General features: G+C 34.9%; 1 protein-coding gene across 4 annotated transcripts; it reads right to left on the bottom strand.

The window, feature by feature from the left end:
* Positions 1-750: 750 nt before the first annotated feature.
* Positions 751-20,104, bottom strand: LOC311081214 (protein mono-ADP-ribosyltransferase PARP12). 4 transcript variants are annotated; one of them, XM_084111630.1, is made up of 10 exons: positions 20,032-20,104; positions 7,029-7,165; positions 6,708-6,891; positions 5,504-5,648; positions 5,079-5,214; positions 4,264-4,375; positions 4,091-4,172; positions 3,695-3,803; positions 1,601-1,706; positions 751-1,431 (listed from the first exon to the last, which is right to left on the bottom strand). In XM_084111630.1, exons 1-10 carry the CDS (start codon positions 20,087-20,089, stop codon positions 1,376-1,378), a joined length of 1,125 nt encoding a protein of 374 aa, XP_083967756.1. In that variant the 5' UTR covers positions 20,090-20,104; the 3' UTR covers positions 751-1,375. The 4 variants fall into 4 exon arrangements, with proteins under 4 accessions (XP_083967756.1, XP_083967758.1, XP_083967755.1 ...); XM_084111632.1 differs by lacking the exon at positions 20,032-20,104 and adding an exon at positions 9,572-10,091; XM_084111629.1 differs by lacking the exon at positions 20,032-20,104 and adding an exon at positions 9,328-9,458.
* Positions 20,105-26,829: the final 6,725 nt, after the last annotated feature.

Raw genomic sequence — 26,829 nt, 5'->3', positions numbered from 1 at the left:
CTTTATATATAATACAGCCTATATATAATTTTTGTATGTGGGATATTTCTAACCGAGCTGTATTTTTTGTCAAATTATGCAAGTGTGAAAATGATTTAATTGTGTTTTTACGAATCCACAAAATACTTTAAATTAGCCTAGACAAAGGTTCTGCCATTTTTTTTTATTTTCAAGTGTTTTAATCAAAAAATTCATTCTAAACGTAATTTCAACAAGTGATTTCAATTACCAAATGCTGTCAAACATGTCATTTGAGATATTATTGAAATTATCGTCATTAAAATACTAGAAAACATCTTGTTATTTGTATTCAGTGTGTTGTAGTTAAATAAGGCCACATCATTTCATATTTTTTATTTATTTTTTAATCAAGTAGCACTTATATAAACGCATCCATGCACTTCCACAAACTCTTGCATAGCACGTTGTTGCTGTCACGATTGGTTTTGGGTTTTGGTTCATAGCATAACTTGACTTGACATGACATGACACAACATAACATGCCAACAGAGGTTTACAGTGAACAAGACAAGAGACTGTGGAAACATGAGGTCAATAATACAGAGACTAATGACGTGACAATGAACAAGGATGACAAGGATGAAATGAACCAATGAGAACACATTAAACAAGGAAACACGTGACATGATCACAAGAGGACAAGGGAATTACATGACAAAGGGGAGCAAAAGGCAGGAAAACATAACTAAACCACAAAGATAAGACATGAAACAAAACCAAAACTAAACGTGACAGTTGCATGTAAACAGTTCAGTTTATAATCAACCAACCCAGTAAAAACAGCTTCACACAAATGATTGGCGTAATGTTGTAATTTCATGTAATTCGAACAGTAATTCACACAGTTTTATTGTGCATCCCTGAATCCACATTTTTAACCCTTTCAGCAAGTCGTTGGGAGAGTGTTAATGCTAAAAAACTAAGTGCACTTGAAACTGTCCAGCTTTCACAAGCTGTGTGTAAACATTGGCTGTCAGGCAGTTGCACAGGCACAAAATATGCATGCCTGTATTGCTATGGCACAATGGCTGATAAGAATAATTATAGAATAACCAAACATGATAACATTTCAAAATATAAAATTCTTACACGTAGAACCAGATGTGGGTCGGATCTGGGCCGACACGATGTTGCTGTCTAGGATAATTCATATTAACATAAAATAAATCAAAATGACTGAATTAACCAGTTCAAATTTCGCACAGGCAGTTTACAAAACAAAAAAGTGATTCCTGTTAAAACATCCTAACTCATAATCCCAAATCATAATTACTAAATAACTATGATTCGACTCTTATTTGCTGTTTGATCTTGAGTATTTGCCAACATCCGTTGCAAGACGTTCCGCCGCCTTTTACACACGCCTGATCTTGCGTTCGGCCTTAGTGTTCTGGTTAACTTGTCTCATCTCTAAATTAAAAAAAAGAAAAAGACAAAGCAACATTTATCATATTAAAAAAATCATGTTCAAGAAGATAGTAATGTTAATAAACCCAAAGATCGTGTGGTGCCTCATGTTACTGACAAAAGAAGACATTTAAATGTTTCACATAGTTTCTAAATGCTTTTGCTGACATACTTGCAAAATCCAGAGTGTAAGCGTCACGATTCACAGTGAAATGCATGGTCACTTGGCTCTGTTGGTAACACCTCTCAATGTCAGCACTTGAGACTGAACAACCACCCTATTGAAAAACAAGATCAGTCACAGCGATTTCAATCTCTCTCTCTCGATAATTAAGGGCTAATGTACATTCAGCCCGTCATTACTGCAATCTAAACCCCTTCAGGAAGATCAGGACTGGTATTGCATCACCCTGAAGGGTTTTATATTGCTTGCAATAATTACTGGTTGAATGCACTTTCCTGCTTATTATACGGCTATCAAATATATAATTACATGGTCATGAAAACCTGAGTTAACGTTTTTGTATATAATATTTTCTATATAATATTTGTATTTTGTAACACAATACAAATCCAATACAATATTAGTTTAGTATTATTGAGATCCTATTATAGTGGGTTTCTGCAGGTTTTATGAAGGTAAATTTAAGCGTTTTAAAGACCTTTTTAAGACCAAGTAAAGAAAATTTAAGGAATAAATTGAAGGCAACACAATACGTCAATATGTTCTCGAAATGTAAAAGTCTAGGGAGAAACACAATGAGTTGTATAAGCAACACTTCAGAGTTTGAAAATACAAATTCCAACAGCTATCCATTACTTGAATCGCTTTGCTCCCAACCACTAGAATATGGAAATATCTTTTACCATATCTTCTGATCACACGGCAAAAAACAAGTGATGTTCTTCCTCGGTATCTTTGTCTTGTTTTCCAGTGCAAATATCTAAAGATTCTTAAATCAAGATACATTTACTGGAGATACAAAATGACAAATTATGAAGTCTTGTTTACTGAGAAATTGATCAAAATTAACTTTTGAGTTTATGATTAAAACAAGAACAAATATCTGCCAATGGGCTTGGAAAATTGATAGATATTTGTTCTTGTTCAATTTTTCAAGTAAATGTATCTTGATTTAAAGATGCTTAGATATTTGTATTGGAAAACATAAAAAAAAAAAAAACCTGAGGAAGATATAACATTTCATGGCATTACTTTATTAATTTAAGACGTTCTGCTCTGATTTAAGACCTTTTTAAGACCTTAATTTGTGTAAGGGCGAATTAAGACCTTTTTAAGCCCCGCAGAAACCCTGTGATATTTTGATATTTAAAAATGTTCTATATTAATTTTAATTCGTTTTAGTAATTTTGTTGTGCGTTTTTGTCATTTTTATTAGTTTTTTTTATTTATTTATTATTATTAATTTGAGTTATTTTAGTACATCAAGGTAAATGCTGCCTTCACTCCATGGCGTAATTACCGTAAATGACAACACGTGACTTTCTATTCGGAGTTGTTCACGTCCTCACACTTGGAATTATGTGTTTCTATGGCGACACTATCAACAGCAAAATGAATCTGCGGCGGTCACGTGGTACAAGTCGGACCACTCAAAAATGACCCAGGGTACGATACGGTAAACTGAAGGGACGTTTACACGACACCGCTTTCAACTAAAACGTTTTTGAAACCGATACCGTTATAGCCTCGATGTAAACTACAAAAACACGATTTTGTGAAACGGTGATGTCATGCGCATGTGCATTACATGTTCAGTCTATAGGCGCGTAGTTTTTCTTTACAAAGTGACCTCGCTACTACATAACGTTACCAACTACTGGCCTGGCATGAACACTACAACGTTTTTAATTGTTTTAAAGGATCTGTGTGAACGGGGATCATTTTGACAAAGTTGTCGATTGTACGTGAAAAGTGCAAAGTAAAAACTTTTCTGAAACTTTTTCTGTAAGTCATTTTATTAAAATAATAATAATACTAAAGCCCTCTGAGGCTGTTTTTACTACAGCCATCAACCGTTTTGAGTCACAAAAGGTGCAAATTATCATTTCTAACTTAAACAGAGACACAAAAGATCAAATGTACTGTACAATTTGACAGTCATTATACAAAATATTAGAATCAAGCATTTCAGAGAACCGTGTGGTATAGTCAATATACACATAAAAAATAGTCCTCAAAGTTTTAACATACTAAAAAAGCATTGTGCATTTGTAAATAATCAAAGAAATATAGAAGTTTTACCGTGTTGTTGAAGGTGTACCACTGATTTCTCCCTTTAAACTGCCACACTGGAGTTTTATTTGTTGGAGGATTCAACAAGTTTTTGATATGGGAGGTTATTCCTTGTAATCTGTTTTGTGAGCACATTGCACTGTTAGTAGTGTAAGTTATGTGCATTACTTTTAAACAATAATGCAAATCAATTTAAACACAACCAATTTTACTTATGAATGAAACAGAATATTCAATGAAATAAACATTGAATGTTTTTTTTTTTTTGCAATGGACTGAATGGAGAAAAGTGGGCGTTATATACCTGAATATCACAAGGGTAGCACTTTTTTTTCAATATGCCATTATAAATTAGATTGTAACGTGATAAGGCAAAGAGTCAAAATGAATCTGTTCAGTATTTACCCTCCACTTTGTGATGCTTCATATTTAGGGCGCCGTCTAACTCGCCTCTTATTGCCTGTAGTTAAATTTGTCTGACGCATTCCTGGAAACACAAAGACATTCATGAATGTGACCTTTCCTGTTTTAGAAAAAGATGTGTGTGTGGGGGGGGGTTGGGTGAATATGAAACAAACCTTTGAAGCTAATCTCATACTGGGCAGAGTCAATGCTCAACTTAACTGAACCACGTTGGTTGTTTTGATACGCCGTCTCCAGTTCTGAGCTCTCAATTGGACTGGTTTTGCCCTATAGACACACAAATACAATCAATAGATATTCATTAAATAATAATCAAACTCATTCATGCATAATATCACTTTCATATCCATATAATATTATAGATATAACTAGGCAAACACAGGAAGTGAAACACAGGAACAATACATATAAAAATAACACAAAACAGGAGAAACAAGGCAGGAATGTAACAATAATGATTTTTATGTATAGGTTTATTGTTTTTCTTGTCCCAAACCCAGACTTTCAATGTTAAAATATCCTTTATATAAATATTTTGTGGAGTGTATATACAATTTCTGTCGTAAAATCCATCATATTCCACATCCATCATAAAAATATATGATTTATTACTTAAAACTATGGAACTATGATAGTCTAAAAAAAAAGTGAAAAAAAAAAAAAAAATTAAATATTAGATTTTTTATTATATTATTTATATTCTATGTATTTTATATACTTATTGCTCAGTGCATATGTCATTTTCATTATGGTATTCATTCTGTGTTTTAATTCCAAAATGTATAGTCATTTCCAACACAATTTTGTTTTTGAAAAATGTTAGTTCAGAAAAAAATTAAAAAAAATGAAGAAAATGACAATATATTCAACTAGGAAATTGTTAGTGGACAAATTAAGTTAAAACTAGTGAGACTGTGAAAGTGTGTTTATTTTGCAGTCTGCCGGTCACATCCATGAGTGTAAAACTCACCTTCCCTCCATACTGGTACCAGCAGTGGTTACCTCTGTAATACCACAACCACTTTGTATCCTTTGAGCTCATACGTCGCACTTTAATATTCTTTTTTTTAAGAACTCTCATTTTAGTGAAATCAATCGAAATGACCCTGTAATGTGGATGAGAAGGAGTCAACACGTCAGTTACTTATAGCTGCAATAATCAAGTTACAAGCACAAATATGTGAAAATGTATTGCAACATAATGGGATGTGGCCAAAACTGCAAATTTGGCAACAAATAAATAAATAATAATAATAAAAAATACAGCGTGTTACAGCGTACAGGAACAAAATGTGGGAAAATATTGACAGGATATTCATTTTTGGGTGACTATTCCATTAAATCTTTGTAAAAATCTTGGTACACGTAAATAAATATGTATTTGTTTGCACATACCCGGCACGGGTGTTATAGATCGTGATTCCTTTGGTGTTGGGGAGTGAATACTGGGCTTCTAGAATGTGATCATGGGTAATGTTCTCCCAGCCCTTTCCAAAATTCAACTGCCATCTGTAGGGCCCGTCACATTCTTCATCAGCGACTGTATGTGATTACAAGAAAAGATCAAATGACTATTGATGATTAAACATACACACATCAATATAAACACAAGCATGAGTGATTGTACTTAATTACTATACATAATTATACAACAGATCTCAATTGTATTTATCAATCATATTCATTCCAGTGCTGTTAGTGTTAACTAGAACTAATACAATTTTTTTTTTTTTTTTTGTTATAGTTGATTGAATTAAACCTGCAATAAAATAATAAATAAAATATATTAGAAACTTAAGCTTAGAACATTTAGAAAATTAGAAATGTTGCCCCGGCAAATAACTGCAAAAAAAATAAATAAACCTGAAATACAAATAATTTAATCTAAATATATTAAATAAATAAAATGTCAACTACACTAAAACTGACTAAAACTAAAAGTAAAAGTGACTTCAATATGAATAAATATTATAAAAAAATATATATTAATAATACTAAAATGACAGAATCGTTTGAAAAAAGCCAATGAAATTTAGTCTTTGGTCTCAGAGGACATATATTATATTATATTATATTATATTATATTATATTATATTATATTATAATTAAAGAACGTTTGGTTATTAGTCTCATGTTTCAGGATAGCATTGAGTGTGTCCTTAGAGCCAGTGTGTTTGAAAGCTAAGAAAAAAGGGTAACACTTTATTTTACAGTGTCCTTGTTACATATGTTACATGTAGTTACCATAGTAATAACAGTAAATTAAGCATAATTACATGCAACTAACCCTCAACCAAATCCTAATCCTACCCTAACTCTAAGTACATGTTGTTAATGATTATTACTCTGTAATTATACATTTAAGTACTTTCTACCAATGACACCTTAAAAGAAAGTGTAACCGAAAAAAGTTTGCTTTTAAATACTTAAGTAATTACATGTGGGTGTAGTTACTGGATATATGTGTAATAATACATGTGGAAATGCTTTTTCATTTAAGTTTCTTTAACTTTTAATTGAGTATTGATGATACAGTACCCAAATTTGAATTACAAAGTACAATTTCTCAGTATACTTTTCCACCCCCATCCACACATACCTTCAGACGAGGCTCCGCTATCTCGTCTACTGTGTCTAGACGATGAACTCGGAAGGTTGTGGTTGAGATGACAGCCGGCACCATACTTGCACAAACCCTTCAGAAAGTAACTGCATATGTGCTCCTTCCTACACTTGTCCCCAAAACGGCAGTTACCACGGTTGTAATGCATACAAACGTTACGCTTGAACACAAAGCATCAGAATTGATTAAGATTTATTAATTTATTAAGCTGCATTCACACTCAATAATGATGATTCTTTTTTTTTTACACCACAATAGTTTTTGTTTCTGCTTTCCATTGAAATGTCTTAAATGTACCTTGCCAGATGCTTCAGTGCCAGATGCGTGTGCAGCTGCTTCGGTGTCAGAGGCAGAATCGGTGGCTGCCTCTGAGTCTGTGTCACTGTCACTGAAATCTGAGCAACTCTCACTAGATTGCTGACTGCCGCCTTCATCTAGGAAGAAACGAGTGCTCTTTATTGATATGAGAACAATTTGAATCAATAATTGTAAATTCATTTTTAGACAGTTTGGCGATAATGATAAAAATGTATGCAATTGAGATTGGGGAGTCTGGGGCTAGTTGTCACACAGGGAAGGGCTTTATTCCACTTTTATCTACTAATGGTTGGTTTTTATTAAACAGCCATATACTTTCATTTTGTGTGTGTGTGTGTGCTACTTTTTAATTGTTCTTTATGCTCATCAATGCTGCATATATTTGAGTACACTAAAAACATTATTATTGTGAAATATTATTACGATTATTAAAAGAAGTGTTACATTTTAAAATGTAATTTATTCCTGATATGGCAAAGCTGAATTTTCAGCAGTCTTCGGTGTCACATGATCCTTTAGAAATGATTTGGTGCTCAAGAAACATTTATTATTATCAATGTTGAAAAGAGTTGTGCTGCTTAATATTTTTGTGAATTAAATTTTTTTTTTTTTTTTTTTTTAAATGAATAAGAATTACATTACAAGTAATTTATACATTCTGTAAAAGTTTATCCAGACAGGGTTTCTTACCACATAGGGGGGTCGATTTACCAGGGGCCATTGTATCCCTCTTTTAACATTTAACAACTTTCCTTTCATAACACACTGGCTGATTCATCATCATCCTGCACATGCTAAACTTACACCTAAATTAAAATTTAAAAATAATAAGGGAGGCATCTACCATTTAGGTAGCCTACTAATATCCCACATATGTGTTTTTATAATGCTAAAATTCACATTTGAGTAGTAAATAAGGTACAAAGGTGTAGCTACCTTAAAAGGGTACCACACATCATGTGACAACTTGGGACATTTTTTCTGAGAGCTGTACTGGACGGTCACTTTTTAAATATTAGCCTGGGTTGTTTCACTTTCAGCCCATGTTTGGGTCAAATATGGACAAACCCAACCGTTGGTTTACATTTTTACATTTAATTTTTAAACCCACCGGTTGGACAAATCAATATTTGACCAAAACATGGGTTGAAACAACCCGGCATAGTTCGTATCGTCAAATATGTGTGCATAAACAGCGGTAGCACTAGCAAGTTGCACAAACCGCAAATCTAAAGTTAAGAAACCCCTTACACAAAACCACAAACAAAAATGACCTACAGGTTTAAAGGAGTTTGCACTGATTCCCATTGTGACAACATGCCTCGTTGTCTTTAAGGTAAGAGACTTTGCCTTTCCAAAATAAACACCCTGAGATATGTTCACTGGAATAAAACTTGGCACAAGTAGTCAAGTTTTAGTGAAATATTTTTAAATGAGAGTGACGCCTTAACCATGAGAGTGTCGACCGAAACCGCAGACAAGCTAGATCACTGCAATACCTGAGATGAAAAGATTGCTGAGAAGTCTTCGTACCGACAGCTTACATTGTGTGTTTAATGCACAAAAGTATATTTGATATCGGAATATGAAACTCACCCGAATCATCTCGATAGTTCGAAGCCATATTCCTAAATGAAACGCCCTTTGCATTCTTTCAGTTTCATTTTCTAGTAAATATAACTGCATATGCTCGAGAGTAGGCAACTAAACAAGCAGGCTATCGTTGTTTTCGACGAATTAATACATTATTTAATAATGGTTTTACGTAAAGATAACACGTTTTAAAGTCCATTTGAACTAAAATAAATAAATAAATAAATAAATCCCTATAGTACAGCAATAAAATTAATGTATCTTCTTCAAGAAGTTATTTTTCAAGCTCTGGCGCCACCTTCAGGGCAGAAATCGTAAATGCAGGCGCTTTTAACTGCTTTAGCAGTGAGTCTAAATTTAAAGGAATAGCTCACCCAAAAATGAAACATTTTGTCATCATTTACTCACCCAAGTTGTTCCAAACCTGTATGAGACTCTTTATTCTGCTGAACACAAAAGAAGATATTTTGAAGAATGTTGGTAACTGACAGTTTACAGTAGCCATTGTCTTGCATATGTAATATGCAAGTCAATGACTACCGTCGTCTGGTTAAGATTCTTCAAAATATCTTCTTTTGTGTTCTGCAGAAGAAAGAAACTCATGCAGATTTAGGACAACTTGAGGGTATAAGTAAAAAAAAAAAAAAAAATCATTTTGGGGCAAACTATTTAAAGCTTAGCCTACCTGTCAACACTCCCGTTTTCCCCGGGAGTCTCCCGTATTTCACACACATCTCCCGCCCCCCTCCCGTTTTGTTATTTCTCCCGTGAAACTCCCGTAATTTGTATGGCCCAAACGTCGTTATATGAATAATCAACCCGTTCCAAGGTTGTGCAGTTGCCAGATCTTGTATGAAACCCATCCTACTCGCACAATCAACACATCATACAAATTTCAACCCATTTGTGAGCTCAACCAGGCAACCTACCTGCCTCAACCAGGCAAGTTGTGCCGTCGATATCTGCGCAGGTAGTAGACCCGGGAAGTTGAATAAGCGTTCAAGGCTACTGGTAGAAATGGGAAAAGACTCAAGTAAATATTTAACGCAGGCGCAGCATCCCTTTTTTTCCTGTCATCCTTTGGCTGCATGGTGATGATGCGCTTTTATATGCTTTTAAACCATTCAAGCCATATCTTACTTAATTAAAACTTTAAAAGCGGAAAGCGCATCACTCATTCCTGGGAATACATTTGACATCACAGCCTGACCTTGACGGAAATAAATATCCTACGCCAAAAAAATACAAACCGTACAATTGCTTTCACCCCGTGGCCCAAAAGGGACACAACAAAAATAGGGACACACGAGAAAGCCAAAATAGAATGCAAAATATATTAACAAAATAGAACTATAAAAAAAAAAAAAAAAAACTACGTGCAAGGTAACAGTGAACAAATTCATAATCCGTGCACGCTTTCGCAGTCGTTGTTTTGTAAATCGTTCTTTCGCAATAGTTGTTTATAATATTCAGTTCCTGTGAAAAATTGTGACATACTGTTCCAATAGATGAAGTTACACAACAATATGCTGATTTAGGCTATTACATAATATTTGGATGTAATATTCAGTTCCAGTGAAAATCTGTTCCAGTTAATGGAGTATACACAGTTGATGTGTAGCCTAATATTCAGTACCAGTAAACTCCACCCGCTGGAACAGTTTCTTACAGTAGCCTAACTGAATATTACACAACATCACCTGTTCAGTTTTGCAAACTGTACACACAGATGTGTGACCTATACCTTATTTTAGAAATCTGTTTTTCTGTATATTGATTTGTTGTGTATTGTTAAGATGAATTTTTCTATGATTTGGCGATGGGGTGTGTAATGTATAGATGACATGAAACCGCATGAGGTTGAACTGAACTGTATAAATTATATTGTATGAATATAAATACAATATAATTTTGTGGATCATTATTTCTGTGACACGCAGTTTGGTTGTGTTTTAATTTGTTCAGTAGCGGATCAAAAGTAGAAACTGTTTTTCATATTGTGTATGAAAAAGTTTATTTAATAATAAACGATCATTAATAATTAAAATGACTCTCATGGCACCACTTGAATATAAACACAAAACTGTCGATGTACTTCTTCAACTGACCACTAGATGACAGCAGCAGAAACAGTGAACTTCCCTTGCGCTCATTCATAATGCCTTCAGTTTAGGTATCAAAACTCCGTATTCAAATGACAGGTGTACATTTAAAATTCAAACCATGTTGCTTTTCTCACTTTTTATTCGAAGATTAAAACTGAAACTGTGGTTATTGTGTAAGGGAGGCATGGACTTTCCTGACAGGAACAACTGGAACACAGTATGTTTTGCTCTTTGTTTACACACTTTAGCATCTAGTGTACAAAGTAAATCTAATTTAGAATGATATGTAAAATATGAAAGCAAAACCAGTTTAGAATGTCTTATTTTCTTCCATATCTGGACATGGTGTCAGTTTATAAAAACACTGACCTCTTATGAAGGTAAATTTAACGCAATATTAAAGGCACAATATGTAACTTTTTTGCTTTAAAAATAGCAAAAATCTATGTTATTTTTTTTTTAGTTGTGTAGCCTACTTACATTATCCCGACTGTTTCCAACAACTTTCAAACCAGGATAAATTTGTAATTTAATTCGAGAAACGTCCCGTTTCTTTATTTCCGTTTTGTCGCCATCAATGGCGTCATATCCGCGTTGTCCCTGGTTTCCGCTCGTGCTGCCATGGCAACCAGAGCTATGAACCAGAGCCGTCTGATAGTAACCAAAGCGACTGATGCGGACAACTTTGTAGTTCGCAATGTCTATTTGCACGCTGTTGTTGTTTCGTTCAAACATTATGGACCATGGCAAGCAGACTTTGGATAAAAAAGGAGAACTAAAACGAGAATCAATATCAGCGCGGTGTTTTCGAGATGCCTAGAGCTCCCATAGACAGTATATAAACGAGAGCTCCACGTCTGAGACTTCGACCGCTCCTACATGTACTTTATTAAACAGTTGAGCACATTTACATAAAACTAATCAATGTTATATAGTTCAACAATGATAAAATGTCAGAATATGATCTGTATGTTATTCTAATGTTGATCTAGTTTACTGCTAGTCTCATACAGACAGACTAACACATAGGCTACATTTAAACACATTCAAATGCAGTTTAGTGTGCTAGTGTAATGTTAGACCAAGTGAAACAGCGCTGCGTTACCTCACAAGTTTAATTTGTCTAATAAACTGACCTGTGAGTAGTAATTCTGTGTGTAGTTCGGTTGAATGAAATGTCCATATTCCTTTTATATCCGCGGGACTCGCGTCGCGTTTGGAGCTGATAGCTGTCTCTTAGCAATCCCGAACTGCTTCATATCACAGTCATGATAAAAACATCGATGTATTCAGTCATCCATAAACATTATTAGATCGGTCGGCTTGACGTTGACGACAAGATCCATAATTCTTAGCAAATGCTGCGTCATCAATCTACGCCTTTGTTATTGTAAATAGGTTAGCGACCCCTAGTGGCGAAAAATGTCATACTGTACGTTTAAGTTCGGGCATGAATACATTCATATCACTTTAGGTCTCAAATTAATGTTTAAGTGCCTTTCAGTGTATGGAACAGTAATGACAAGTCTTTAAGTTAATTAAAGTCTCCTAATATCGGTTTGCATAGCACTTAGCAGCAATAACAGCACTGAACTGAACATCTATAATTTAAAGTGAGCATGCTCAGATAAAGTAAGTCTTATTTTCTTTTCATTTTCTTTTCAGTCCCTGGCACATTTATAAGTAGTATATAGGCCTACATATCAGTTTTGGGTAAGTATGTTTGTTTGTTTTTGTAAAAAGGAGGTATTAAATTGACCAGGCTGCATTAATACACAAAATGCAGGGGATTCAGAGAACAGTATTTAATAAAAAAATGTAAGGAGAAACTCATAGAATGCTACCATAAAACATAAACGAGACTGAACCAAGAACAGAGGAAACCAAGTGCTTATACAGAGACAATGAGGGAAATAATGAACAACAGGTGAACGTATGTAGCCTAACTAATGCCTGCAACAGATGGTGGCATTTTAGCCATCCAATAAGATCATTACAAATCACTCTGTACGACATGGATCTAATAAACTTGGGTACGATATATGTATTTAGAGAAGAATGTACGATGATGACACTTATTGAATCGTAGGCTATAATGTAAGTTAATATAGAAGCATCAATAAAACATCATCAGAATGCGATAGTGGTAAACAAATAGAGCAAGATGAATTGCACTTTGGTTGTGGGTTTTATGTGAGGTGAAAAAAAGAGGAGGAAGTGAAAGAGGAGAATATGGACGTGGTCGTGGACATGGCTAGGGAAAAGAGGCTAAATGGTGCTTGAGGTAAGTATCTGACCGTGTTGTGTTGATCAATGCGCCATTTCATGTTGCATTTTATTGGCTAGTCAGTACACTGTAAAAAATTGCGCCGTAAAATAACGGTAATATACTGGCAGCTGTGGTTCCAGCAATGTACTGTTAATTTACAGCCCTCTACCGTTAATATACAGCTCTCCTTTTTTACAGTATGTTACCGTAAAAATACCAAAGAAGGTAACTCATTTGGGTAACCGATTGCTTCAAACAGTTCGAGTTTAAAAACTACTATTTATACTGATAGTACTGTGAAGTTACTTCATTTGAGTCCACTGAAAATTAATATCTCTTAATATTGAACTGTAAACACCTAATGTGTAATAGTGAATTTATTAAAAAAATGACTTTAACTAAAATCTTTGCAGTTCGCATTTAGCGAACATTAGCATACATGTATGTGCTAAAGTACTTAGCAAAGAGATTGTCACTGCATCAAGAATACACAGTTACTGCTTTTAAATAAAGCAACCGGCAGCATAACATCAGTGTTTCTGTGCTCATCTTTGACTGAAGCACAGGCTCTACTCTCCAGGACAATGGTGACACACAAAACTAATGAATTAAACTAACAGATCTCTTCTGTATCATCTTGTGCAAAACAACATAAAACACTTCAATTTAATATTTACTCTCCTTATCAGTTATTGACTTTGCCTAACTTTTTTCTATAAACATTTACTAATATTTCAGTGAAATGATCCTCTTTTGTTTAGTAAATCTAAATGTTGCATTTTACAGTATATTACTGTTTTTACTTGATTTTACGGTAATCTACTGGCAGCTGGGTTGCCAGTAAATTGCTGTTTTTCTACAGTTTTATGCCGTAAATTAATTTACAGTTGATTACTGTTAAATTACACTTCACTCTGTGTTCTTTTTATTTGACACATTTAACCCTTTCAAACCCACTTCAGTTTTAAATGAACACTTGTGTGTCCACACTACAGAGTGTTGGAGTAACACTGAAGCAGTGTTGAAGTTAATGATATAATTCAGTGATTAATTAACTGATGATTGAGCATTAGTGATGAACACCTGATGTTAACAAGCAGAATCACTGAAGGACAGAGAAACAACAAGAAGATAAAAAAGCGAAACACAAGAACTACAACTGACATCAGCCACAGAAGACATTAAATCTCTCAAGATTTCAGCAGAGGAGGATTAAACAACTCTAAAACAATAACATTACTATCTTCATTTATTACTAACCGGATTGACTTTATTTATTTTTTCATATATGTCTACAGAAATTCCTATTGAGAATTAACAAAGGTTTAGATGTGGTTTTGTTTCATTTGATGTTACCATTGAGGAGATCAGTGTTTGCTTTAGTTGGGCTCTTGACCCTTGACTTTAACATTAGTTTCTCTTTGGCTGTAACTGTGTTATTAAGACACATTTGTTGTAGCAGAAACAAACCCAACAAAACATAGATCAGGTGTTGCTGGCTATGTTTTGAATGTTTCATCATCACATAATGTTTGGATCACCAATCTCATCTAGAGTCTAATCATATATCTAAAATGTGTTTTTTATTAGATTAATTTTATATTTCTACACTGTGAAGCTACAGCAAAATATCAAGCATCCTGCACAATCAGTTATGAAGGATTTTTGAACTCATCATTCACTAAAAAATTTGAACTGCGGTTTCAGTTAGACACACACAGACATCAAGAATAAGCCAATGAATCTCAACAATGGTGACAATCAACAAAAAAGATATCAAATCTGAACATTACAAAACACACTATTTAAAGTCAACACAAAACAAACAGCAAAAATAAAAGTAAACATTAAAGAAAATAACCAGAAAATTCAGCTGCATAATTTATTCATGCCGCAATGCATGCTGGGAGTCACGCACAATTTTTTTGTACTATGCTGGTACCCAGCATGCATTACAGCATGACACTTTTTTTGATTGTCACCATTGTTGAGATTCATATGCCGATTCTTGTTGTCTGTGTGTGTCTGTCTGATATTGAAGTTCAAAATATTCTAAAATAATTCACTTTTTAAAATCCTAAATATTTTCTGATTGTTAAATTTCCGATAGCTCTCGATATGTAAAATCACAATGATATGATAATATACAACACATCACCAAAACAAATACATTAGACAATAAAAAGATCAGTGCATCGGACCACTAGATGATGATTGTGACCATTAACAAATATTCACTGTCATCTAATACAGTTTTCTTTCAGCTTTTTAGAAATAGCAAATGTAAGACACAGCTACCACAGCCAAATAAAAACTAATGTTCAAAAGTGAAGGGTCAAGAGCCCAACTAAAGCAAACACTGTTCACCCTCATGGTAACATCAAATTAAAATAAAATGACATCTAAACCTCTCTCACCTTTTAATAAGAACTTCTGTAAACGTCTGACAGAAATAAAGTCAGTCTGGTTAGTAATAAGTGAAGCTGGTAATGCTGTTTGTGGAGTTGTTTAATCCTCCTCTGCTGAGATCTTCACAGATTTAATGTCTTCTTTTCTCTTCAGTTGATTTGATCTTTTGTCTGTTCTTGTTGTTCCTCTTTCCTTCAGTGATTCTGCTTGTAAACAGCAGGTGTTCATCAGTGTCTGAATTAATTTCGAAATTGAACTCAATTAACTATGAAATTATTCACTCAGTCAAGTGGACTGTATTAGTGATCTAATGTAGGGAATAGTGAATGAGGGTATAGGGTGTGATTTGGAACACAGCCTCTGAGTGTCGACTTTGAGCACTGTTAATTCACAGTATATTCCTGTAGGCTATTTTCTCGAAAACGACATATATCACCCAGAATGCATTTTTTCAACGGAATATTGCTGTTTTAATGGAAAACAGCATTTTACTGTGAAAATGTGGCCGTTTTTTTACAGCAATTTTTTACAGTGTAGCGTAGGTCGTAGCAGCAAACACACTGTCAGATGATCATGCAAAATTTCTGACAGTTTAAAGGTGCATTGTGTAGCCTAATATTTAGGGTTGACAGAAATGCAATATCATATACATAACTATGTTTTCATTCAGATATTACTTAATGAACCGTTATGCTTTTATTACCTTTAGAATGAGCCATTTCTATCTACATACACCGCGGGTCACCTTACATTGAAATGCGGCGACATGTTTCTACAGTAGCCCTAAATGGACAAATGCGTTTCGTTACTATGTTGTTCTTCGTGCAAGGAAGCTAGCTAAAGTCAGCAAATAAAACACGGACACAATGATGAACAAGTAACAATAATATTCGCAATAACATATCGTTTTACTGAATAATTAAGTAAACATCATTTCTTAATTTATCTGTATGTAGGCTATCTGACATTTGTAACAGTTGCATCAGACAAACCAAACCTGTTCACCGTTATCACCGTCAAAGATCATCTGTACATGCAAACTGCAATATTTTTCCATTTTCATGGGCAAAGTCAAGCTGAGATGCATTAGATTAGATCATGCAGGTAGAATGATGACGAGCGGAAGTCTGGAGGTTTAGAGCTGTACAGCAATGATTTCCTGTACAAAGCCCAAGTGACTGTCTTGGCTTGAATCTGCACATGAAATATTCTGAAATATTCTGATTCATTTTCTCTTCCTCATGATTTCAGTGCGATTCACAATGCAGATAATCAGAAATAAATGAATCATGATTTAAAACACTCTTTCTTTCCGCGTTTGCTTCCCACTCATGATTACGACTTTGTAGTGGCGTTCATGTGTGTTCAACTCGTAAATGCAATCTCTCTGACATGACCAATAGTCAATGTTTTTACTACACTGTACTACACTACCAGTTGCTGCCTTAAGTTTTTAAGTACAATCAACTTGGTTTGTTTAAGTACTGTAATTTCAACTTAAATTACATTAAACTTAAAAAAACTAGTTGAATCTATTCCTTATTAAAAAAAAGTTGAAAATTGTTTAACTTATTTTGATGAGTTAAAGCAATGTAAACATATTTTGTCATAACTTATTGATCATATCATTTTTTACAGTGTATCTACTGATACTTACAGGAAATGGACACATAACATTTTATGGGCTGAAGGAACAGTTAAGGTCATTCCCTCTGACAGCTTGAGGATAGTCAGGAAGAGTGGATCCCTGAATCAGGTTAGAGAGACCGTTAGGAGGTCAGGGGTAACTCAATTTTTAAGTTATTCGCCAAAGTAAATTTTTACCTGCATTTGGCAGGTGTTAGTTTCAAACCCTGCATTTGCTTGTTATGTTCCTTATTCCTCCTATATATAAAAGCGTGGTGTTTCAGTTCCCTTTTAGCACATTGTTTTTGACATGTTCTGCTTAGGTGAACACCGGTGAACCATACTTGCAGCATGTGTTTTTTTTTAAAAACACCACTGTCGGAGAGCTGTGAAAAAGTGCAATGCTTACACAGTAACACATGCTTTTACATTTGATCCAGCATGGCTTTTTGTGTCACAAAACACGTTAGACCAATGTCCGATTTATGATGAATCGGTTGTTTAAATTATATATATTTTTAATGATTCATTCAGAAATTTGATTGACTGTTTTTGAGTTCAGTTAACTGACTCAGTCCAAAATCTGTGAGGATGCCTCCTATTGAAGAGACACTTGCAGGCTATCTCTCTCAGGGTGATGCATCCTCTTTGAAAGCTCCGACCCTGCCGTCTTAGCAGTTACGGATGCGTATTTGACAGCAGGTCAGGCTGCCTTGCACACATGATGCGCCGCACCACAGATCTTGCCCTCCAGGCCACCAAACAAACAGCCATTGGTCGTTCAATGGCGCCAATGGTGGACACAGAGGCATTTGTGGTTGAATGCATCTAGTGTACAAAGTAAATCTAATTTAATCTAATGATATGTAAAATATGAAAGCAAAACCAGTTTAGAATGTCTTATTTTCTTCCATATCTGGACATGGTGTCAGTTTATAAAAACACTGACCTCTTATGAAGGTAAATTAAACGCAATATTAAGTTCGGGCATGAATACATTCATATCACTTTAGGTCTCAAATTAATGTTTAAGTGCCTTTCAGTGTATGGAACAGTTATGACAAGTCTTTAAGTTAATTAAAGTCTCCTAATATCGGTTTGCATAGCACTTAGCACTGAACTGAACATCTATAATTTAAAGTGAGCATGCTCAGATAAAGTAAGTCTTATTTTCTTTTCATTTTCTTTTCAGTCCCTGGCACATTTATAAGTAGTATATAGGCCTACATATCAGTTTTGGGTAAGTATGTTTGTTTGTTTTTGTAAAAAGGAGGTATTAAATTGACCAGGCTGCATTAATACACAAAATGCAGGGGATTCAGAGAACAGTATTTAACAAAAAAATGTAAGGAGAAACTCATAGAATGCTACCATAAAACATAAACGAGACTGAACCAAGAACAGAGGAAACCAAGTGCTTATACAGAGACAATGAGGGAAATAATGAACAACAGGTGAACGTATGTAGCCTAACTAATGCCTGCAACAGATGGTGGCATTTTAGCCATCCAATAAGATCATTACAAATCACTCTGTACGACATGGATCTAATAAACTTGGGTACGATATATGTATTTAGAGAAGAATGTACGATGATGACACTTATTGAATCGTAGGCTATAATGTAAGTTAATATAGAAGCATCAATAAAACATCATCAGAATGTGATAGTGGTAAACAAATAGAGCAAGATGAATTGCACTTTGGTTGTGGGTTTTATGTGAGGTGAAAAAAAGAGGAGGAAGTGAAAGAGATGGCTAGGGAAAAGAGGCTAAATGTTGCTTGAGGTAAGTATCTGACCATGTTATGTTGATCAATGCGCCATTTCATGTTGCATTTTATTGGCTAGTCAGTAGCGTAGGTCGTAGCAGCAAACACACTGTCAGATGATCATGCAAAATTTCTGACAGTTTAAAGGTGCATTGTGTAGCCTAATATTTAGGGTTGACAGAAATGCAATATCATATACATAACTATGTTTTCATTCAGATATTACTTAATGAACCGTTATGCTTTTATTACCTTTAGAATGAGCCATTTCTATCTACATACACCGCGGGTCACCTTACATTGAAATGCGGCGACATGTTTCTACAGTAGCCCTAAATGGACAAATGCGTTTCGTTACTATGTTGTTCTTCGTGCAAGGAAGCTAGCTAAAGTCAGCAAATAAAACACTGACACAATGATGAACAAGTAACAATAATATTCGCAATAACATATCGTTTTACTGAATAATTAAGTAAGCATCATTTCTTAATTTATCTGTATGTAGGCTATCTGACATTTGTAACAGTTGCATCAGACATGCAAACCAAACCTGTTCACCGTTATCACCGTCAAAGATCATCTGTACATGCAAACTGCAATATTTTTCCATTTTCATGGGCAAAGTCAAGCTGAGATACATTAGATTAGATCATGCAGGTAGAATGATGACGAGCGGAAGTCTGGAGGTTTAGAGCTGTACAGCAATGATTTCCTGTACAAAGCCCAAGTGACTGTCTTGGCTTGAATCTGCACATGAAATATTCTGAAATATACTGATTCATTTTCTCTTCCTCATGATTTCAGTGCGATTCACAATGCAGATAATCAGAAATAAATGAATCATGATTTAAAACACTCTTTCTTTCCGCGTTTGCTTCCCACTCATGATTACGACTTTGTAGTGGCGTTCATGTGTGTTCAACTCGTAAATGCAATCTCTCTGACATGACCAATAGTCAATGTTTTTACTACACTGTACTACACTACCAGTTGCTGCCTTAAGTTTTTAAGTACAATCAACTTGGTTTGTTTAAGTACTGTAATTTCAACTTAAATTACATTAAACTTAAAAAAACTAGTTGAATCTATTCCTTATTAAAAAAAAGTTGAAAATTGTTTAACTTATTTTGATGAGTTAAAGCAATGTAAACATATTTTGTCATAACTTATTGATCATATCATTTTTTACAGTGTATCTACTGATACTTACAGGAAATGATGTGCCGCACCACAGATCTTGCCCTCCAGGCATCCAAACAAACAGCCATTGGTCGTTCAATGGCGCCAATGGTGGACACAGAGGCATTTGTGGTTGAATGTGGTAGAGGCAGACATCAAGAACGAGAGAAACTCTCTTTTTGATGTGGCAGTCTCACCCTCTGAGCTTTTTATCATGTGAATGGGGATCGTTTTGACAATGGTGTCGTCTGTACGCGGAAAACTCAAAGGAAAAACATCTCAGCTTTAAGCATATCGTTGTTGTGTAAACGTACCCTTAGAATACTGACAGTAATACCACCCAAAAGTTTGGGGTCTGTAAGAGGTTTTTTTTGTTTTTTTTACAAAGAAATTATATCTTTAATCAAGGATGCTTTAAATTCATCAAAAGTACACAGACTTTGTAACAAAAATAAAATAAAAGCTGTTCTGTTGAACTTTCTATTCGTCAAAGAATCCTGCACAAAATTTGTCATGGTTTCACAAAAACATTAAAGGTGACCTATTATGCTCATTTTCACATGATGTAATATCAATCTCTGGTGTCCTCAGAATGTGTCTGTGAAGTTTTAGCTCAAATATTTTTAATTATAGCTTGTCAAATTTGCCCCTATTTGGGTGCGAGCAAAAAAAGTCGAATGTCCCTTTAAATACAAATGAGCTGCTGCTCCCCGCCCCCTCTTTCAGAAGAGGGCGGATCCATTATATGTGCTTCGGAAACTACAGGAACAACATGACAGCCGAATTTCTCAGGCAAAATGTCTATAATACCCAGTAGCGGAGTGCAGCCTTACGTTTTGAACCGGAGTCAGACACAAATGGAGAGACTCAGGAAGAGGCTGCAACTTTTAGATGCACCTGGACATTTCTGAATGGTCTTAATTAATAGGTATAGTTTTGTTTAAATACGGTTATAATTTACATAGTTATCTGTCTTTTATGACATGCTGTGGCATTTGCGTTGTGTAGGCTATTGTATTTCACTAAAGGTGAAAGGTTGTGCCTATAATAATGTCTATATTTTTATTCTACTCTTTATTGTAATAAATAGTGCTGGGAAAAAATTAATTGCATCCAAAATAAAAGTTTGTGTTTGCATAATATAGGCTATGTGTGTGTACTGTGTATAATTATTTTGTATATATAAATACACACATATGCATGTATTTATTTAAGAAATATTTGCATGTATATACTGTATATACATTTATACATAATTTATATTATATATAAATATAAATAACACATATATATTATGCAAACTTTTATTTTGGATGCGATTAATCGCGATTAATTTTTTCCCAGCACTAGTAATAAATAAAAATGTTTAAAAATGAGAAACAGTCAGAGACGATGGTACCTTTAGTCACATTAGCCGTACAGCATTCTAGAAAGCTCATTCAGAAAGGAAATTTGGAAACATTCACAAAGTATGAAGTGCACTCACTTGTTCTCGATATGAAGTTAGAGCACGAAGCTTTGGTATTGACCCATCCTTCAGAAATAACTTTTTCGCAAATCCAGCGTTGTACTGACCCTCAAGCAGTCATGCGTAAAATGATTTGCGCAAATAATATTTTACCAAAGTTCTTCGGCACATTTCCGTCAAAAATGAAATTCAACCACGGTGTCCTCAGTGGCTCGGATGCCGGGAGTCTATGGAGACTCATATGTTCGTTGATTCATCCAGCAACAGAACATTTATAATGTTTTTTAGGTGCAGACATTGTAATACTTGCTGATACAGAAAGGATTGCTACTTCTCAATCAGGGGTGCGTTTCCCGAAAGCATCGTTAGCCAACTATGGTCGCAAGTTCCGTCGTTATCAGCATAGTTCAACGATTTGGTGTTTCCCGAAACCATCGTTCCAACGAACATTCGCAAACAGCATCGCAAACTTGTGTGGTTGGAACGACAGCTCTCGAGCTGTCGTTAGGAGCATAGTTTCTAGTTTACATGAGATGTAGACTGAATAAATCCTTATCTTTAGCAAAATAAGCAAGCTGACATTCAGTACAACCCGTGTTATTTATTTAGAATAGGCTACATACAAATGTAATTTACGTCTTTTAGTTTGTAAAGAGATTTAAAGCACCGTTTTTGAAGACTGCGCATGTGCGAACGTGCTCTACTATGTAAGAACGAGCCAAATATTGAGTCTGGTAATAAAGCAAAATAACTGAGAAAAATTAGAAATGGTCTTCAGATGCCATTTCTGTAACTTATATGACAAAATCTAGCGTTAATTCGATCTCAAACAGATTAATTAAAATAAGTTATTAGTCCACCACGTGCGAGACGTCATAAACCAACGTGGTTGAACGATACTTTGCGACAGACGGTTTCGGGAAACAGTCGTGACTAGCTAGTTGATTTCTCCAACGATACATCGTACTATGGTAGTTAAGCAGCGAGCTATATAGTTGTACGGGAAACGCACCGTTAGCCAACTATAGTTGTTCGCAAGTTCCGTCATTATCAGCATAGTTCAACGAGTCAGTGTTTCCCGAAACCATCGTTCTAACGAACATTCGCAAGCAGCATCGCAAAGTTGGTTAAGTTAGTTGAAACGACAGCTCTCGACCTGTGGTTAGAAGCATAGTTTCTAGTTTGCATGACTTAATAAATCCTTATCTTGAGCAAAATAAGCAAGCTGACATTCAGTACAACCTGTGTCTTTCATTTAGAATAGCCTACATACAAATGTCATTTAAGTCTTTTAGTTTGTCAAGAGATTTAAAGGACCGTTTTTGAAGAGTGCGAACGTGCTCTAGGCTACTATGTAAGATCGAGCCTATGATTGAATCACATAAAGCAAAATAACTGAGAAAAATGAGAAGTAGTCCTCAGATGTCTGTAATTTATAGCAAAATATCTAGCCTTAATTCGATCTCAAACAGATTCATTAAAATAAGTTATTACTCCACCAAGTGCGTGACGTCATAAACCAACGTGGTTGAACGACCACTTTGCAACAATACAGTTTTGTGAAACAGTCGTGACTAGCTAGTTGATTTCTTCAACGATGCATCGTACTATGGTAGTTAAGCAGCAAGTTACGTCATTGTTCGGGAAACGCACCCCAGACAGGTCTATGCTAATAGGGCAGATCGTCACCAGTTGTGGGCGGAGCTTCCCTACTCTTATGTAAGAGTAGGGGGAAATCTGAAACAGCTTGTTCTGAGAGATTGATAATGATATATTTAATTATAAATTATAAAAAAAATATTGGGTGGATTTTTGTGTTCAAACACCTTATAAAGGTGAATTTTGCATAATAGGTCCCCTTTAAGTAGCACAGCTGATTTTTTTTTAAACATTGATAATAAGAAATGTTTCTTGAGCAGCATATATTCATAGAAAACATTTGGAAACACTTTACAATAAGGTTCCATTTGTTAACATTAGTTATTAACTAACAATGAAAACTACTTATAAAACATTTATTAATCTTATAATGTTAATTTCAACATTTACTAATACAGTGTTAAAATCAAAAGCTGTATCTGTTATAGATTATTTAATGGAACATGAACTAACAATGAACAGTAAATTAATAAGTTAACTAGTTAATGGATTAACTAATGTTTATAGGACCTTATTGTAAAGTGTTACCAAAACATTTATTTTAATTTGGAATAATATTTCACAGTATAACTGTTTTTTTTTTTTTTATTGTATTTTTGATCAAATATATGCAGCCTTGGTGAGCAAGACAAAAATGGTCCCAAACCTTTGAACAATCTAGATTGGACATGCCAAATTGTGTGTGTGTGTGTGTGTGTGTGTTTCATGCCATGTAATGGGGAGGGTTAGGGAAACATCTGTTAACCTACCCCGGAAAAAAACATTGCCAACCATGTTTTATACAAAATTGATTCTTAAACCATTTTAAAAAGCTGTGAAATTTGTATTACTCTACTCATTAAATGAATGGCAATCATTTATTGTCATCTACTCTATGAAAATAGCAGTTCTGAGAGGGGGATTCAAGTAATCCTTCAGTTGACTAATATTCACATCACTGAAATTACTTGACAAACTATTCTTTTGGATTTCCCCAATTCTTCAGTGCACATCCGCTATTTTAAAGGGAAAATTTATAAGGATTATATAAAATGAATGATGCCCTCAAACCTCTCTAAACGTCTTAAAAAAGCAGTAGCCATAATTTCACAGAGGGCACAGGCTGCTTTCGACTCTTAAACCGTACTATATAGTGTTACGCACTGTCAGCTGTTTCTGTATTACTGATGGCAGTGTGCCTAAATCTGTTTCTTTCTTTCTAGCACAGCACAGCGTACTAAAACACACAACTACCGCCTCTGCAATATGAAAAAATAAAGTAGAGATAGGCAGAGAGTTACTGAATACGTTGGAAAGTGTGTGTGTTCAAGAAGGGAGGATGTTTGTGCATGCTGCGGCACAAATATTCACAATTATGCGTGCTGTTTGTCTGTGAGGAGCTGTGATGGTGCATAAATGCATTCCAGTATTAAAGGAAATCTTGCTGGGTGAATATGTCAGTGAGAGTCTAACCGGATCTTTCTAATGAGGTCTATAAATATCCCAAAGCCAACCTGCCTCAATCTTCTGAATACCCCTGTGAACCTCACTCTCTCTCACGATTTTTCCATCTCTGAGCACACAGACAGGACTAAACCGTGTGATCCATTGATCTTCCAAACACAGAACTGGGTCTTTATTCAACTAGAAGCACTTTCTTAGAAACACGTGGACTTTTTAAAAAATAAATAAACATATAACACTTTTTACACTCTCACTTGTCTACTAACAATCTTCAACACTGGACATACAAAGGAGAATTCTGTCATATTTTGAATGACCGTAATGAAAATTCCACATTTCAAATTTGTATTGTGTTTATTTTGTGGTGGAAATGACGGTGTTGGAAATGACATTCTTTTAAACATTTTTGAGATCTGGAGACTCCTTTGTCTTGCTAAAGTGGATTTCATAGCTAAAATGTTAGAAAAAACTAAGCATGACTGCACGAAATTGAACAAAAAAGATTCATACAAATTTGCCACCACTTTGTCAAAACGTAAAATAGCTATTTCCATTGTTGAAAAATGATATTTTTCGTAGAAGATCTGGTACATTGATATCACTGAACAGTCATTTCTTGACCCCTAACATTGGCAAATCTGCACTGTCTAAAAATAATTATATATATATAGCCTATATATATATTTCAATTCAGAATTGCTTTATTGGCATGACCATAATTGTAACGGTCACCAGCTGGAGTGCCCTTGAGAGCCACCAGAGGGCACTCCACATCAGACACTCACGTTCACTCTCAGACTACAATTCCCATACTCACTGACCGGACTCATTATCTCTGAACACTCATCACATTCACCTGTACCTCATTATCACTGATTGCATTCACCTGTGTCCCATCACCCTGTTAGTCTCAGTCTATTTATACCTTGTTCATTCATTCACTCACCGCGAAGTCTTGTTAAGTGTTACACTGCATTTCTGAGCGTTTCCCTGGTTTTCTTGTTTCTTGGTTTTTGATATCTTGCCCTGTTCCCTGGATTACTCTCTTGCCTCTGGTCCCTGGATTACTCTCTTGCCTCTGGTCCCTGCCTGTTTTGTTTGTTTGTTTGGACTGCCTTCCAGTGTATGACCTATTGCTTGTTCTTTGGATTACCCCTAAATAAAGCTGCGTTTGGATCTTTACCTTCGAGTCTCGGAGCAGTTCGTAACAATAATACATAGAATAATAATAAAAACATCACAACATCACAAGAAAATATCATAACATAACTTAAATTTAAATAAACAGTGTAACAAATTAGAACATGTGTGAACTATATTATATAATATATATATATATATATATATATATATATATATATATATATATATATAAAATATATATATATATATATATAAAACATATTATAAATATATATTGTTATTGTTAACTAAAACAATAAAAAATGGTTAATTAAGAAAAAGATTAAATAAACAAATAGAAATGTTGCCTTGGCAATTAACTGAAATAAAATAAGTTTTAAGCTGAACTGCTGAAATTACTAAAGCCCTATTCGCACTGGATTACTATTATCTGGGGACCTCGTGTGATTAGAAATTACGAAAATTACGTGATGAAAATGAAAACTGAAAACATAAATATGAAAGCTAATTCAAAATATATATAAAAAAAGTTCAGTCATGAGATTCTTTTAAACAACAGTGTAAAAAGGCTTGGTGTGAGTCACAGTATCTTCAGACAGGGGTCCCTCTCTTTCTTTCTCAGTGGCAAGCATTGATTCTGTAGAAAGGGGCGCACAGATTGAATCAGTTGATTTACTTCTCCCTGCAGCATTTGCTGATGCTTTTAAGTGGATTGATTCTTGTGAGTGCTGGCCTTGGAAGGTCAGACCTGATCCACTTATGCACTCACTGTTCCCTCTCCAGCACAAAGCCATTCCTTTGGCAGCTATTGGCCCGGGTCCACCACTGCTCAACATTCACATGAAGGAGCTGCTTGTTCGGCTGTGAGTGTGATTGGCTCGCTGCCAAATAAAGGCATGGAGAGGCAGAAAAAGAGAGTGAATGAGCGACTGAAAGAGAGAGAGAAAATTAACATGTTCGGGGCTTATAAGATGACAGAGAGAGAGAGAGGTGAAATCAATAAAAGACACAGCGAGGTTACTGACTGCATCTGTTTACCATCAAACTGACTGAGGAGGCACACAAACCTCCTGTTTATAATCAAACATTATTCTTTGGCACTGACAGGACTCTTTA

Source organism: Abramis brama (genome assembly GCF_963993115.1).
Source record: "Abramis brama genome assembly, chromosome: 4".
Classification (NCBI taxonomy): Eukaryota; Metazoa; Chordata; class Actinopteri; order Cypriniformes; family Leuciscidae; genus Abramis; species Abramis brama.
This window is presented reverse-complemented; position numbering and strand designations above follow the sequence as displayed.